Source organism: Sphaerodactylus townsendi, linkage group LG02 (assembly GCF_021028975.2).
Source record: "Sphaerodactylus townsendi isolate TG3544 linkage group LG02, MPM_Stown_v2.3, whole genome shotgun sequence".
Classification (NCBI taxonomy): domain Eukaryota; kingdom Metazoa; phylum Chordata; class Lepidosauria; order Squamata; family Sphaerodactylidae; genus Sphaerodactylus; species Sphaerodactylus townsendi.
In genome coordinates, this window is record NC_059426.1 from 115,951,413 (window position 1) to 115,969,116 (window position 17,704).

The window sequence follows — 17,704 nt, forward strand, 5'->3', positions numbered from 1 at the left end:
GTGAATTCTCTCTCATCACCCTCACTGTAATCCTTATCGCCTGGAAAATGGAGGGGGTCCTGATCTGGAACTCTAGCTTGGTTCTCTTGGGTTGGCAAGGGAGAAGCCAATCTAGATCTAGGGGAAATGGGAGGCTGGTCAACCTGGGTCTACGTTCTCCCCCCGCCCCCCCCCCCGGCCGCATGTTGATGATAGTTCTCCACTTCATGCCAATCAAAGGGGCTACTCATGAGTAAAGGAGCCACAGCACCCATCTCAGCGCCCCTTCCGCTTCCCCTTTCCCTGGGAGGATCTTGCCTGACCAGAAGAGGAGCAGCTGACACAGTCTGCTAGGTGGTGACAGCAGGAGATGAAGCGTGGGCCATTGCCTCACTCTGGGAGTGTGAGCACTCCTGAGGGGCCGGCTGGCAATGGTCTTCCATGTGCTGCTTTTTTCTACATTTGTTTGGTGCTTGCTCCCTCTTGGCTGGCCCCTGATCCTCTGGGCGAACCTTGAGCCAACTGGCTGGCTGTGGGATGAGAGGTGCCTCTGCCCGTTGCTGCCCTTGTGCGTTTGGTAGGACTTGGCAAATCTCTCCCTTGGAGGGGAGAAGGAGCCGTCTGCCATCTTAGGAGATGCAAAAAAGGTGGGAAAAAGTAACATCATCGTTGCTCAAGCCGAATCCCCTCTCTTCCTAATGCCAGCGTTCTAAGCACCCTGGAGGATCCGAACAGGCAGGAAAGGAGGGGGGAGAGATGGAAGGATGAAACACACACAACTCACGAAAACACACGAAGACAATAAGTAGCTAAACACACAAGCGGAGCCCATGCTAAAGATTGCTCTTCCTTGGGAGGCAGGAAAAAATACTGGAGTCAAAGTGGAGTTGAAGCCTGGGACAGGAAGTGAAGAAATTTTAGTTCCTGCCTTCCTAAAACAAGGGTATGGAAACATTCACACAAGATGGCCTCCAGGAGAAGTTGCTGTCACTTCCCACACTCCTCAAGAGGGTCACTGAAAGGCAGCAATAGGAGAGCCAGCCTGCCCAGTCCCCCCCTCCCCAAAATCAGGCTATGCAAGCACGTGCCTTTCATCCTCCCATCACCTACTCTCCCCCCACTGCCCAACAGAGGCATAGCTAGGAAAAATTGAGCCTGGGGCAAAATCTGAGTCCCCGTCCCCCAATATGGGCAGCCGTCCTCTTCCACCATGGCCAAACAAAGTTTTTTTTTTTGTAACATAAGAACATAAGAACTAGCCTGCTGGATCAGACCAGAGTCCATCTAGTCCAGCATTCTGCTACTCGCAGTGGCCCACCAGGTGCCTTTGGGAGCTCACAGGCAGGAGGTGAAAGCAATGGCCTTCTGCTGCTGCTGCTGCTCCCAAGCACCTGGTCTGTTAAGGTATTTGCAATCTCAGATCAAGGAGGATCAAGATTGGTAGCCATACATCGACTTCTCCTCCATAAATCTGTCCAAGCCCCTTTTAAAGCTATCCGGGTTAGTGGCCATCACCACCTCCTGTGGCAGCATATTCCAAACACCAATCACACGTTGCGTGAAGAAGTGTTTCCTTTTATTAGTCCTAATTCTTCCCCCCAGCATTTTCAATGAATGCCCCCTGGTTCTAGTATTGTGAGAAAGAGAGAAAAATTTCTCTCTGTCAACATTTTCTACCCCATGCATAATTTTATAGACTTCAATCATATCCCCCTTCAGACGTCTCCTCTCCAAACTAAAGAGTCCCAAACGCTGCAGCCTCTCCTCATAAGGAAGGTGCTCCAATCCTTCAATCATCCTCGTTGCCCTTCTCTGCACTTTTTCTATCTCTTCAATATCCTTTTTGAGATGTGGCGACCAGAACTGTACTCCAAGTGCGGTCGCACCACTGCTTTATATAAGGGTCATCTCAAAGTCACCATCACATTATGAAACATGCCCCAACTCACAAATCTGGGTAAAAGCCAGATCCAGATGATTTTAAACAGATCCTCATGAATTCATATGATTTTTGCATTGGAATGAAATTAAACCACCTTGAAACTATAGAGCATGCCTTAATCTACAGGCAGCACCAAAACAATCATGCATCCCACGGTTCTGTGGCGCCGCAGTGGCACAAAAACCTGCTTAAAAACATGGATCCTCATGATTTTTGCAATGTCATCCCAAAATCACCAGCATATCACAAATCCAGCCATTAGCCACATGTCTGAACACAACAATCACACACCCCACGCTTTGTGGTGCCACTGTGGTACAAAAATCTGTTTGAAAAACATGGATCCTCATGATTTTCCCACTTGGTCACCCAAAAATCACCAGCACATCACAGCTCATGTCCCTGGCAACATGTATGAACACAACGATCACACATCTGATGCTCTGTGGCACCGCAGTGGTGCAAAAACTATGCTTGGAATACACGGATCCTCATGATTTTTGCACTAAGTCACCTCAAAATCATCAGCACATCACAGCTGAAGCCCCATGTCATATTCCTGAACACAACAATCCCACATCCCATGCTAGGGGTGGGGTGAGGGTGGCAAGGGGTGGCAGACGGTGGCAAGGGGAGCAGTCTGGCATGGCTGGACAAGGCCGAGGGGAAAGGAGGAGGGGTATGGGGGCGATTTTACGCCTCCTACGTGATGCAACGGCGGGTTGCCCAGGGCATTTGTCCCTACCCATCCCCATTATAGTTACACCTATGCTGCCCAATCACACCTCTTGTTTTTTCTTTATTCCTCTGCAGGATGGCGGGGGGGGGGGTAGGCTTGGGAGGACAAGTGCTTAGGAGCAGGTAGGAGTGGGAGGTATTTTTCTCCAAGACTGCTGGCAACCCCACATAAAACAGGGCAAGCTGACAGTGTAGTATAATTGCTAGAGCCTTCAATTGTACTTGGGGAAATCCAGGTTCAATTTTTTGCTTGCTATGAAATTCACTGGCTGTTCTTGTTAATGTGAACTGCACATTACTTTCGAAGCTCACAAGTGCCTATTCTTACATTACATTACAGCAAAAGTACAAGTTGCTAGCTTCCATGATAAACTATTATCCAGGACATTATCTTTTATTAGATTAATAAGCAGGCAGCCTCATCATATTGCTACACCATCTTTAGGTGAACAGTATTGGTGAGAGTACAACATGAGAACTGTTTGAGAAATCTGCTATTGGGAAATCCTATTTAAAACGAATCTACAATACAGATCTGCTTGAGAATACTGCCATGACAATGATACCATAAAAATATACAGTTCTCTCCTGCAAGAATAACTTGAGATAAATTAATCGGCCTAATAGGAAGTGAAACTTTATATATGGAGCAAAACTAATCCAGAAAACTGCATCATTTCATTAATACATTTTTTCCTATTAAAAATGGTTGATTGTAAAGATAACGAATTGAAGTATACTTTATTTTCTTAAATGACAGTTTATACAAGTAATTATGATCCACTAACAAATCCTGACCTACCCTTAAAATAACAATTTAAACTTTGCTACTCAGACTGGCCAGCCAATCAAAAATCCACTGCTCTCTGAACACCTTCCTCACCAGTTACTAGGCTATTTCCTGCCATGAACCGCTCACCTTGTGAGAACAAAAACAAGGATGGTCCTCTTGTGCACGCAATCTGTCAGTCAACAAACAACGTTCTTTATTACCATTTTGTAGCTCTGAGATAACAGTTTGCAGCTATTCCATAATATTATTTCATGCCTTGCATTTCAGAACACCAATCTGACTCCTTTCCTAAGAACTGTATTGCTACTTCTGTCAGTCACTATACTTGATTTTAGCCTACTAAGCTGAAGAAATTCTTAAAAAGTTGCACCAGAGCTGCAACAGGTCACTCCCCTGAAGTCCAAGCTGTCACACTGCTGTGAAGTTACCTGTAGAAGAAGGAATGCGTCCTTTGCCTTCCCTTTCCAGTTCAATCAGCCGGAGCCCTCTTTCCACATAGCTCTGGAAGAACTGGGAAGAGTTCTTGAGAAACGGCTCAATATCTGCATCAGAATATTTCTTTTTGTATTCGTATAACTCTGCCAGGCCCTGTCCAAAGAAAAGTTTCTGAGTTATCTATGCATACGTACAGAAAAGACAAGCTTACCTGATGTTTTCCAAGTAATCATCTGTAGATGTATATTTACCATCATTTCCCACTCCACCATTGTCACTTGGTACAAAAGCTCTTACCTCTTTAGTATTCTCCTTAGAGCCAATTTTCTTAAATATCTCTGCTAAAATATCATTCACTTTGGCCTTTGGTGACTTTTCATCCTATAAAACAAATTGGAGACAAGTTAATATGCATGTACCACTCAGAAGGACAAAAATGTAAGCAGCAGAAGCATTTGATGAGTAATGTTGGAAGGAAACATCCTTCAGACCTTCCACAATTTAAGACCAGAACACCTAAAGCAACACCTGTTTCTACATTAAAAATAGTATGTTAGTAAAAATAGTAGAGATGATATTGACGATTAAATTTACACAACATGAATATGAACCGGACAAGTGTGCACTGTGGGAACACACACAAAAGCTCTTTAATGTGTTAGGCCCTGACTCTAGAACGTTCTCTGGCTGACTGCTGTGAACTAAGGCTGCTTCACACAGACCATTTGCTCTGCCTGTCTGTCAAACTTCATCAGGGCTTTCTGGAACACCAATAAAATGTTATGTGCCTCCTGTTTCCTTTCCATTCACTCCATTAGTTTCCCTCCTTTATTTTAATTTTATTTTACTATATATATACCCTGCCCATCCCCGACAATAGCCAGGCTCAGGGCGACCCTGCCTTGATGTCTCTGGAACCAGGTTTGATCTAATTTTTCTGGATGGAAAGGTCTGGAGTGCTGAACTTCACTATCCCCACTGTCATGATTTCTGCTCCCCGTTTCTTCACATCTGACATTCCCCTCTCCATTTCTTCATGCTTGACATTCCCTGGCCAATGTTGCTGCTGGAAGGCTTTTTGCTAACCTTTTTCCTTTTAAAATAAAACATTGATTTTAAAAAGATCTCTGACAGGTAGGAATGGCAGGTACAACAGAATGGGGTTTGAAAACCCAAGAATCACCCAGTGTGAATGTTCCATTGCCACTGCAAATGCCTCTGCGTTTCCAGTTATAGTGAGTCCACAAGACTCATCCCTGTGTGGAAGTAGCTTGAGCAATTCCTTTCGTTAGTATGTTTAATGCAACTGTCTTGTTTTCACATTGCTGTATGTCATTGTCTCTCACCTACTCTAAAAATTCCTCTTGCTCCCATCTATCAAGAGACTGAATCTGAATTTCTGAACTACTTTCAGCCACATTTAGTTTGATAATTACATTTCCAGGAGGCAGCAAGGTAAATACAGAGACAGAATAATCAGGACATGCGGAAACACCACAAGCCAGAAGATGATGCTCTGAAAGAGATAAGCCCCTTAAACCCCTTACTCCTGAGTTTGAGAAACAATGAGGCAAGAAGAGTTTGTTCATTGCTAGAAAGCAGAACAATCTGGACCCCTCCTGCACATGCAGAGTAATGCACTTTCAATCTACTTTCACAATTGTTTGCAAGTGGATTTTGCTATTTCGCACAGTAAAATCCAGGAGCAAAGTGCATTGAAAGTGAATTGAAAGTGCATTATTCTGCATGTGCAGAAGGGGCCTTGGGGACTGCAAGGTGACTGTTTAAGTGGACTGCATTTATTAATGCATTCTGAGCATTCTACACCACTAGGAATGACCTGTAATACCAGAGGGACTGGTGCTATGCAATGACAGGAGGCAGTTCAGCCAAAAGACAGCAGGCACCGTGGCAAGCCTTGAGTAGTGGAGATCCTATCCATCAATAAATGTTTGCTATCATTCAATGAGAAAGTCTGCAGTCAGAAGTCTGCAGTCAGCAAGTAGGCTGTGCTGGAAACCCAGAAAGCTAGGTTAGATTTTCTATTTTAAAAGGTTTTTTTATATTCTGTACATTGGTGAAGGTTCAGAAACAACAGTTTACTACAGCAAAGGAGGTAAGCATCATAAATGACAATGAGCTTGATCCAAGGCTTCCAAAACAGAAGCTCACAGAATAAAGTTTATATCCTTCTCCTGCTGCTACCTCATTTATTTCTTAGCAACTTTTGTTCCAGCTTGCCTAGGGCCCACAAAAATGAGGGAGCAATTTCAGCAACCCCCCTGCCTTTACTGTAGCTTATTTGTGTCAGATTGCATGTCATTCTAGATGGTCCTTCAACCATCAGCAATGAGGAAGGAGGGGATCTCACAAGGAACAGCTGAAGGAAAGGGGAGCAGTAAAAATTGATTCCATGAGCAAATATTTGAAATCAAACCAATACATGGAGATAAGAAAACTCTACTATATTCAAGGGTTTTGACAGAATCGTTTAGAAATTAAGCAAAAACAAATCTAATAAAGCCAGTACATAAGAGAGATAAATAGGTTATTTGTCTCAGTACCTCTGGGTAGAAAGGTGGCCTACAGTAAAACAAACAAAACAAAAAACAGCTGCATCAGTGTTCTGAAATTTTTGTATTGGTTTTGAAGGAACCCTTAGTACGTGCAAATATCTGTGATGTACTAAAAACAGCAGAAAGTTGTTAACAATCTTCCTGGAAAAGTTTCAAACTATTATTAATATGCATCTACAATAGTCTAAAAAGAAATGTGTTAATGCTGGACAAATTAGGAAATGAAAATCATATCACAAGCTTTGACTTGCTTTCTTCACAGTATTTTTTTAGGATACAATTTCACTAAAAAGTATTCAATTATTTTATGTAAACTTAATTTTATAACTAGTGACTTAATTTCATCAGTTTCTGCAGAGACTAACAGAAGCAAATTAAAATATCCCACTGTGGGATCTGGTTTAGGCTCTAATTCCTGGCTGGAGCTCATAACAGATTCTGGCCTTTTTAGCATATGTGCACTATAATCATAGCATCCGGTTGGCTACAGACCCAGCTGGCATAAAGAAAGCTCAGTGATAACGAGAACTCTTCAGTCTACAAAAACCAACCTATCAGAAAAGAAGGAAGCAAATGTTTTAATTAAGGAGACACGAGATGCCTCACAAATAAGAACAGGCCTTCCTAGTAATTCATAGTAATATCACTGTGCCAGGTTTTCTTGGGAGTTTAATTTTACACAAAATTTGCCATTTTAAACGGCGAACTACTGAAAAGCAAATTACAAGCCACAAGCAACTGCACTCTAAGCAATTTCCCTGTCCCCATATCTGAAGGCTACAAATCACGTGAATAAATTAAGATGAGATTAAACTATGATTCAGAAACATTGTGCCTAATAGACAAACCTAATTTACATCTGGGGCCATATTAAATAAATATTACTTACTATCCGAGAAGCTCCTTTTTCTGTGCCTTTATCTGTTTTACTTCCAGTTTGGTCCAGGGAGTGCTTCATCACTCTGCACAAGTGAGCCTCCAATTCAGACTCATTCTTATTATCGATCATTGTCAGATGATCTAGGATCTAAGAGACAACGTCAACCTTTAGCAAAGAAATCTTAGATATCCCAGAGGAGCAACAGAGTGTGTGTGTTGGGGAGGGGGAAGGCGCTCTCACCTTGGGTCCTTTCAGCTTGCACAAGGTGTGAATCAAGGTCTTTAATGTCCGAATGGGAAATTCGCTCTTGCACTGCTTCAGCTTCTCTTTTGGAAATACTTTCATGAAAATATGGATGTCCAACATAATTCGGTCCAGATTGATGGTGTTGATAGTTTCAGGGAGAAGTCTCACCATCCTCCATAAACACTGAAAGGAGGGAAGAGAATATTTATAACAAAAACCAACTATTTAAGCCAAAGCAGTTCCTTCTCCTAGCCTGGGATTGTTGATGCTGAATTTGTTTCTTAGTATAAAATGAACGTTTCTGAGCAAACTTGGTATATACTCACAGTCCACTCAAACTGCACTGCACTTCTTTATAAAAGAGCCATTCAGATTGAAAAGTCTAATGCTTCTATTTGTGCAACAAAACAAAGCTACCCATATTAGGCTATAACACCATGAAGATTTATATTGAAGCATGTAGCCAGCAGCTACGTTCTCTTGAGGAGAGCTTAGACTGCCTTTGTACAGCGTGTGCTCATGTTTCACCAGCACAGAATTGTTATGCTAAACATCTGAGTTCATTTTTATCACAGTTTATCATAGAGACATGTGGACTCTTTTCACTCATGTGGCAGAAAATTTAAAGAAAGCCTCAGACAAAATAAGATCTAGTATGCACACTCACCTTCATGACAAGTTCTGAGAATTTCGGAGAGCTTGCTGTTGCTAGAAGACTGTCTTGGAGCAGAACAAGTAGGGCACTGCAGGGAACACACACAGCAGCATTAACTAGACCATCTCCACAGATACACTGAACAAAACAGAACTGCTTTGGTCAGGACTAATTCAGTTTCTTTCAAACTACAGAATATTTTGCACATTATCAGCCACGATTTTTTGGCAAGCGGGGGATCTTTCAGATAACATCTCATTTCCCTTTCATTTCCTCTTCTCCTTCCTTCTGTCCTTCCCACCCACCAGCCCTACATTCATCTTCAGTTTTCCCTTCTTCCCAATCCCGGTAGCCTCTTCCTGGGAAAAGTCTGGCCAAGTAGTGCAGTGCCATCCACTGAGCCGAGTCCAGTTTTGTGGTGGAGACCCTGCTTGATTGGCAGAAAGAAAAGATCCATAAAGGATTTATGGATTGTTATATTTGCAATTTTTAAAGTTTGGGAAGAATACAGAAGTAAGATGATAATAAAAACAGCAAAATGGATTTTCCCTCATGAAGCGGTGGTTTTGGAATCCAGTCGGAAAGGAGACTATTTGAGGCATGAAGATGGGACAGTGGGAACCACCCACAAGATGTCCTCCAACCCAGGGGAGAACAGATATAGAAACAGAAAGGCTCAAAGAAAATATGTTAAAATGGGCTCAAGATTCAGGTATGGTAATTAATTAAATGACTGGGATAAGATTTGAAAGGAAAAAACTGAAATTTACATGCTGTACAAATTTAAGAGAAAAAAATTATAAGATGTTTTATTGATGGTGCTTATATCATAAAGGATTGGTTAAGATGTATAAAAAGTTGTCTGAGATATGATGGAAATGTAAACAAGAAAAAGGAACATTTATGCACACGTGGCAGGACTTCAAGATAATTTAAAAATGGTGTAAAGTTTACAAATTAATGAAATATATCTTGGGCTATAATTGCAAATTTAAACCAGAAACTTTGCTATGGAATCTATTAGACTCAACCATGGATAAGGGAAATAAAAATTAATCTCTGCCTATAGTTGAGCAAGCCAAGCCAGGGTGGCAACAACAAACTCCCAGTCAATCCCCAACCAGGCTCCAGGAAACAAACTGGTTGAATTTGTGGCAACTAACAAATTATCAGTGTTAATTAAATACCAAAATCTGGAAAAAATGTTAAAGATTGGGATCTAGAAGTTAATTTTTTTTAAAGGGGAAAGAGAATACCAATATCTGTCACTTATCTAACAATATTAAATATAGAGAATGGGTGGTTGCTGCCAGATCTCCTGCCTCCCTCAAAAGCCAAAACAACCCAGGAAAGAGCCCTGCCTCTCCACCTTTTACTGACAGAAACCAAGCCTAGATTGCTGGCAACAGTGTTGCGGGTGCCTAGAAACAGTCACTGAGGGCATTTTCTTAAAGCTATAAGTGGTTCATGTATTATTTTGGATCCCCACCCCCAAAGATTTCAGCACTTACTCCAAACCTGCATTTTTCAGGTTTGTAGAAATATCTGTCTTGTCTGTTCGCAGTTCCACTCTCCAGATTTAAGAACCTTCAGATTTGGCTGGGTTGACAATTAGATATATTGACACACCAAACTTAGTTGACCATTCCAGGCTAACCACTTACAGCTGTAAGAAAGCACTAGTCAGACCTCTGATATTAGCATTTACCTCAGTATGTTGGTTTGGTCAGATTTCTCCAGGACTTTAACCACCAAGAGGTTTACAGATCTGATAACCTGCTGGCCTTCCTCTAGGTCTTCAATCCTCGAATCCAGCATTAAGGTAATAAGACCATGCATCAAGTCCTTCAGCACTCCAGCAGAGGCCTCCCTTGCCAAACTTTCAATCTGGAACAGCTACAAATTAAATTCAAGGGTTGCATATCAGTCTCTTTGAGATAAGCCATTAAAGTTTACCCCAAACTCCATTTTCAAAATGCTCTTTTTCCTATTCCTCTTAATAGCCATTAGCTATTGTTCATGAACACTGAACTGGCAAAGATGTTACATACCACCTCAATTCAAATCCTGTGCTGTCAAAGGAATGGATGGGTAATTAGCCATTGAGTGAGATCATTGTGTCTAGCTGGTACTATCATTTCTTGTTACCTAAGCCCTAAGGCAATGTAAAATGATATATCGTAGTGTTGGGTGTTAAATACCAAATAATATATTATTAAATAACTAATAATTAATACAGAACTATAATTTGCTTTTTTTGTCTCACTGAAGTCTCTTTCCCAAGAATTATGAAAAGCTGTTTAATATCCTGCAGTTGTCTCTCCACAAAAACACCATGCAGTGTTTATATCTGAACAGCTCACGTCACTCCCACAATATAAAATCACTAAGATTAACATTAATGGATTTATCTTCAATTGTAGATGCTAGAGATAACATAAACAAATATTATTTTATACCAGCAATTTATCTCCTTGCCAGAATCCCATGTCTGTCCATGGGAGAAAATTTATTGGCACATATTGGCTTTCTCAACAGAACCATGGAATTATCCAAAGTACTTAAGACATCAAAAAACTGGCCTGTTCCTAATGCTTGGATGAAGTTACACCACTTTAAAAAACTGACACAGCCCACAGAGGCCCTTGTCGGGAAGAGCTGCCTCCACAAACCACCTTTCATGTCCAAGCACTTGCACAGCAATCTATCCCACAGCCAAAGTATCCTACAGCCAATTATATACCTCCAATAGTGGACAATCATAGCCCCCTATAACACCACACAACTCCCCTGTCCCCAAACACTTATAACTATAATTATAGAGAACACAGTCCAGAACTTTATGACTCTAGCAAACTTTCATAAAGAGAATAACACCAAACAAGTACCTTGTCAACTGCAAGCACAGTTAGTGTTGGCTCTCTCCCTTGGCTGTTTGTACTAAGACTGATCACAACACTTACAGGTACTCTGCAGGTACTCTGTCAACAAGATGGTGCTGCCACTCACCCCACAGGTGAGGGGCAAAGAAAGCAAATCTGCAGTTCTGAGTGACTATCAGCCACTTCACTGTGGTCCACATTACCAGTGACCAAATACAGATGATGCCTATTGACTTGCAGGATTGGAGTCCCATGGAGCAGCTCCAAAAGACAGTTCCATTGCAACTCCCACAAAGAGGAAAATGTTGGCTCAATAGTTCTGATATACCCTCCCAGCATGCCCCATCTGAGCACCATTTGCAGAACTCTGGTGGCCCTCTGCTATCAATATGTGTACAGAAATGCATGTGCAGACGTTTTCTTTTTAATAAATGCTTTGTAACTTTTAATGCTGGTAGTGGTTCTCTGTACCACAGACTTGCATCTTTCCAGGCATGCTGTCTTAAAGGGCCCATCAAGAAGAAAAGGAGGAGCAGTCAGTTGGCAAGTGGCATACAAGTGCATTAAACTGTCCCCATTGTAAGCAGATTCTGAGAAGCCAGAGACACAAGCACAAGGTCAGGCCTTAGAAAGGTAACACTGGGAAGGGAACATGAGAGCCCTGCTCCTCTCAGCAGGTAGTTCCTATAAAGGCCAGAAGAACATAAGAAGAGTCATGCTGGATCAGGCCAACAGTAGCCATTGATAGTCCAGCCCTCCATTATTTTATCCACTCCTCTTTAAAAACCTTTCAAGTTTTTTGTCATGACTACATCTCTTGGCCGAATCCCCAAATGAACTATATACTTGCTTTTGTCTGTCATGAATCCCCCACCTTTCACTTTAGTAGATGACCCTCAGTTCTAGTATTATGGGAGAAGGGGAAAAAATTCTCCCTGACCACTTTATCTGCTCCATGCATAATTTTATAAACTTCTATCACTTCTCTTAAACTGTCCTAAGTGTTTCTGCCAATCCACATGGGGCAGCTGCTCTAGTTCCCTGATCATTGTATTTGCTCTTCTCTGCATCTTTTCAAGTTGTATAACAGGGTGGCCAAACTTGCTTAAGGTAAGAGCCATAAAACAAGAACAAATATTACATAAACATTTTCATCACTACATGTACATTTTGTTACAAACCTTTTATAGAAATATTAAGAAATGCACATACATTAACATTAAATGAAACTGCCAAAAATAGAAACAAAGGGTGTAAAAACAGATATTGCTAATGGTTCTCGTTTTTGGCTAAGACTCTAGATATCCGGTCAAAACATGGAGAAAAATACATAAATTAGAGATAGTTACTGGCTATTACTGCTAGTAGGAATATTGTGAGTCTCTGTCTTTGCTGTGAGCCTCCATCTCTGCTGTGAGCAAAGCTTCTCATTGACTACTGGAGATTTAATTGTGCAGATTTTTTAAAATGTTGCTTTGGCAGCAGTTGCCACCACAGCACAGGGATCTGCACTGGGTCACTGAAGTGCAGCACTGGCAATTATTTTCTGACTGACTACCTCTTGCAGCAGCCATTTTGTAGCAGCCATTCTGTTGTTGTAAAGATTAGTGAAACAAGACCTACCTTTGCAGAAATCATGTTGGTTTTTATTCAGCTGGGCTTGTCCTTCTATGTTTGACAATTTTATCTTTAATAATGCTTTTCATTAATTTACTTGGAAAATATTTTAGGCTAACCGGCTTGTAACTTCCCAGATCCCCCCAGAACCTTTTTTTAAAACTGGAAGTTACACTGGCCACACTCCAGACCTCTGGTACACGGCTGATCATAGGGACATGTTAGAAGATCAGCAGATTCATATTTGAATTCTTTGAGAACTCTGGGATAGACACCATCTGGTACAGGTGATTTGTTAATTTGCAATTTGTCTTTAAGTTATAGAACAGTGGTGGCGAACCTATGGCACAGGTACCAGAGGTGGCACTCAGAGCCCTCTCTGTGGGCATGTGCAAACAGAGTTGCCCCCTCCCCCCCCAGGCTGGCCTGGGCCGTTGGGCTCGATTATTAGCATTAAACCGAAGACCTAGTTTTGGGGAAGCAGTGTAGGTAACCCTGTTAAGCGCTGTTAAACTCCACTGATTTTCATGCAAAGAACTAAAGCACGACCTGGGAGTAAGCTCGGTTGCTGGTAATGGGGCTTGCTTCTGAGTAAACCCTCCTAGGGTCGTGATTCACCCATTGGAAGAGTTGCACGGTTGCTTCAAAGCAAAGCCACCGACTACCACCAAGCTTACTCCCAAGTAACACACGCCTCGGAGCCAACCGTTTTTTCTAAACTAAAACCTCAGTATTCAGGTTAAATTGCCGTGTTGGCACTTTGCGATAAATAAGTGGGTCTTGGGTTGCCATTTGGGCACTCGGTCTCGAAAAGGTTCGCCATCACTGTTATAGAACTTCCTCTCTTATCACTGCCTAAATTCTACATACCTGAAAATTCTACCCTCCTGAAAACATTCATTCAGGAACTGTATTTGCCTTATACCTTCAGCAGTGTAGACAGGTAAGGAGAATTAATTTAGCTTCTCAGAAATCACATTACCCGTCAGTATTTTAATTCCATTGTCACCCAACCGCTGAACTGCCTGCTTAGCCAGTTTTCTGTTCCTAATGTATGTAAAGAATTCCTTATTGTTGGTCTCTGTGCTTTTTGCAATATGTTCCTCAAATCCTGGATAAGCCTTCCTATTTCTGAAGGAAGCCTTTTTCACTCTAACAGCTTCTCACACTCTGCTTATTAGCCACACTGGTTACCTCCTAGACTTTGTTGTGCTTTTCCTGACCTGACTTGTAGTATACATTCTAACTGAGCCCCGATTTTGATGCTCCAAGTAACCCCCAAGCCTTTTCAAAAGATCTGACCCTCTTGATTGTGCCTTTCAACTTTTTAAAATCAGATTTCTCATCTTAGAGAAGTTTCCTCTTTGGAAGTCAAGCATGACTGTGCTGAAGTTCCCTGGTATATGTAAATTAAATCTGATGCAATTATGATCTGTTTTCAATCGGTTCAATCAACTTAACATCTTTCTAGGTCCTGAGCAGCACCACTGGGAATTAAGGCCAGGGCTGTTTCCCCTCTGGTCATTTCTCTGACCAGTTGTTCTAAAGAACAGTCACTGGACAATGGTTCAATGTTAATGTGCATTTTGCCATTTTGATGAGCATTTTTATCACTTGTATTAGGTCATCTATTTTTGCATCATGAGGGTATATGTATGTATGAACTAATATGTTGAATGCAATCCTTTTTATACTTTATTGCGGTATTTGTATTAAATTTCTAGTATGTGAATTATAATACTTAATCAAAAGATTTGCTGGACAGGAGTGTTAGAGGCATTTTTAAGACACAGAAAGGCTCAAACATGTCATAAAAATCTAAACTAATGCAGAATGAATTAGACGATCACTGGTTAAGGCCTTTGCCCACACAAAAAGCCTTACCGAAATCATGTTTCCAATTATGCAACTGTACAACTTGACTATCTCATCTTTATCAAGTTTCTCGTCAGCCATGTGTGTATTATAAATGAGCCTCAGTTGCATGAATGTTGCTATTAAAAACTGGTCAATGTGTCCAGACATAGCTTCCGCTTTATCTTCTTGTCTCAGGACTTCATCAATCTGCAAACAAAATCCCAAACAGTTATTTTTAAGCTCATCAGATACAGTACCTTGGCATATGTAAATGATAGCAGTTGCTGTACAGAGTTTTAATTAAAAGCCCATTGGTGATTCTGAATTATCTTGCTGTATTTCATTTTCTTCACAAATAAAAGTTGTTATACAGTTGGTACAGATGGTACTTTATTTAGTTTGTTTATAGACCACCTTCCTCAATGAGACTCAAGGCTGATTATAAAATGCGATAGTATGCGGCCACCTCAGTGGGAGTCTCAGTTTCCAAAATAACTTTCTACTGGCTTGAAAGTGATTGCATGACACTACCTAATGCCTCGGGATGATGGTTCAAAAAAGAAAGAAAAAAAAGAAAAAAGGTGACTGTCAAATGATTTAGGAGATGGGGTTGTTCAGTGACTTTCTGTGACCTTTTATCTTTACATTTCCATTAAGTGTTATATAATTACACCAATGTTATATTAGCTTGAAATAAAATTCCCAGAAAACTTGACTTCTTGGTAATGTTGCTATCAATCAGCTTCATAATACAAGCTGAATTTAACTCTCTCCCTATTAGGAAGAGTAGGCAGCATTATACCAATTGGGATTTGGTACCTTGTTGCCGAGCAGAAAGTTCATTACCAATTATTTCCCAATACTGACACCAATAGAAGGACAATGTTGCATCTGACTTAACGCCAAATACCTTCCAAGTATCAAGCAGAAAAGTAAAAACAGCTTCAATAAATGCAAGGAGAAAGAGGGAGGGGGCTAGATCTTTTAAAGCTAATATTCTGAAACATCAGAATATTAAGTAAACTAATCTGAAGAACTAAGGCACTTAAACTGCATCCTCAAGAGGCAAGGAGAGTCTTCTCTCCTAGCAAGTTGCTGGGTGTGATGGGAAAAAAGGGGAAACACCAGACGTCTACACAGATATTGAAGATATTTTTCTTTTGCCAGCACTTAACACTCTCCTTGTGGAGAACAGCGAGTCAGATGGCCCCTGTGCACTTGGCTTTGTCAACAGGGAGGTTCTGGGTGATGCTTGTGCCACCTGACACTTCAGCTCCACCTAAGGTGCAACTCATCATTCTCGCAAACTACTTGCTGGTCTTGTCACTGTTATGAGTTTGCCAACCAGAAGAACCTCCGCTCACCTGAGCTAAAGCTTGGATGCTTGTATTGATATCACCACTGGCTACCTGGGAGATAACAAAGTTGATGGTGGATGCTGTGTTACTGTGCATATCATCAAAATGTGGGGACACAGCAAGGATCCTGGATAACAGGAGGCAAAAAAGTGTTAGTGTCCTTCAGAGGTAACAGCTTCAATATGCGTTTCTCTAGTGCTTTTGAATCCAACTGAAATATTAGGCTCATTTAGATGACCAAAAGTCATTTTCAGTTCTTTCAGATCTAAGTCTTGACCCTACTTTTTACACAGAACAGCGGATCAGTAATTTGTGGCAAAACCAGCACACACCACAGATCAGACCAAATGAACAACTCAAGGACTGGGAATAAAAGCAGATTTCTCACTGCAACAGGATATTCAGGTCTCATCTGTGGCACATAATGCCAACTCCATCACTTCTTGGGAAACCAATGTTCTGTCCACACAGAGATTAGATTCACCTGAGAAAAATCGCTTGAATGCTTCAACTGGTGAAGTGTGGAGCTGCAAGACTACAAACTTATTGTTACTGAATAATATTTTTGGTAATATTTTTCCTTAATTTTACTAATTTGCTGTCCCGCCCTTTCCTGACTAACGCCAGTCTCAGAGCAGCTTACACACTCAGTTTAACTGCTTGTTTCACTTTAGTTTTTATTGTTTCTGTTTTGATATTATGTGAGGTGCAGGAAGCGTAGGAAATAGAATTGCAATATTCCCGATTGCCTCACCCTTGAGGAGTCCCATTTTTGGCAATGCTTGTTTCCCCATTTTGTACACATGGACACTTCAGTGTGGGCCTATGTTTGATAGGAGCCTGAATTAAGTGAATATCAAATAGCAGTAAGTCATGCCAAGAGAGGAATGCAGAGCAGCTCCTTTCTCAGCCATGCAAATACCCACCCTAAGAGGGATTCAATCAAGGACCAATTTCCTCTAAGGACCTCGGAGCTTCTTCTCAAATAATTTAATCTTAAATAACAACCCAAATCTCCAAAACAATGGGCCTATCCAGTAATTTCCTCCATATCTCAATGATCAGACAGGAAGATTCCTACGCTCACCCAATCACAAACCAAAGAAGGAAAAAAGACGCCAGGTGATAGTTTTAGTGCCATGAAAAATCCCTGTTTAGCTGTATACATTTCATCCGGGGGGGGGGGGGAAGGGATGATGAAGCTGACATATTTTTTCCTTCTTCAGTTTGCTGATAGCCCTATTTCTCTTTTGGACTTCGCCCATCAGGACAAGCCCCTTACCATAGATGACATTTTTGACACATGGGGAAAATTCTCCACCACGGTACAAAGAATCTTCTTTCAGGATAATTCACTTTAGGAAGAATGAATTTTATTACTCAGACATTCCATCACTAACACCCTTTCCCCTACTCATTCTCACCAAAAGGATGCAAGTGACCCGTCTGCCCCAGTTTCTGGACTCATCCAGTTAACCCAACTGCAAAGTTGGCCTCCTGCTCCTTTGCTCCATTTACCCACTTTGCTGTGTTTTCTTCCACTGCTTGGTCACTTTCCCCCTCCACACTGCTTCACTGTTGCTGAGGACAATCCTCCCCCCTTCTCTCTGAAATCTGGCTCCTATGTCATGTTTCCCCCTGTTCAAGATTCATTTCCCAGTAGACAGGTCTTTTCTAGGGAAAAGTTTTGTATCTATTTTCCTGCATTTCCTTTCTGCAGTTCCATTCTGGTTGACAATACTTCTC

General features: G+C 41.4%; 1 protein-coding gene and 1 non-coding gene across 11 annotated transcripts in view; both read right to left on the minus strand.

Moving 5' to 3' along the window:
- The window catches only part of CKAP5 (cytoskeleton associated protein 5), a 90,148-nt gene that overhangs the window by 12,623 nt on the left and 59,821 nt on the right, over positions 1 to 17,704 (minus strand). For all 10 annotated transcript variants that reach the window (XR_007243480.1, XM_048483824.1, XM_048483823.1 and 7 more), the window contains 8 exons: positions 15,965 to 16,085; positions 14,628 to 14,807; positions 9,953 to 10,140; positions 8,257 to 8,332; positions 7,584 to 7,772; positions 7,353 to 7,490; positions 4,185 to 4,268; positions 3,881 to 4,040 (listed from right to left, as the gene is read on the minus strand). Coding sequence is in view for 9 of the 10 variants with exons in the window: in XM_048483824.1 (XP_048339781.1) it covers positions 3,881 to 4,040; positions 4,185 to 4,268; positions 7,353 to 7,490; positions 7,584 to 7,772; positions 8,257 to 8,332; positions 9,953 to 10,140; positions 14,628 to 14,807; positions 15,965 to 16,085 (1,136 nt within the window). In the remaining variant the exon portion in view is untranslated. The remainder of the gene's footprint in view (positions 1 to 3,880; positions 4,041 to 4,184; positions 4,269 to 7,352; positions 7,491 to 7,583; positions 7,773 to 8,256; positions 8,333 to 9,952; positions 10,141 to 14,627; positions 14,808 to 15,964; positions 16,086 to 17,704) is intronic.
- On the minus strand, positions 15,794 to 15,905 carry LOC125427621. The gene has a single exon (XR_007243738.1). It is a non-coding gene; the product is annotated as a small nucleolar RNA SNORD67 (small nucleolar RNA).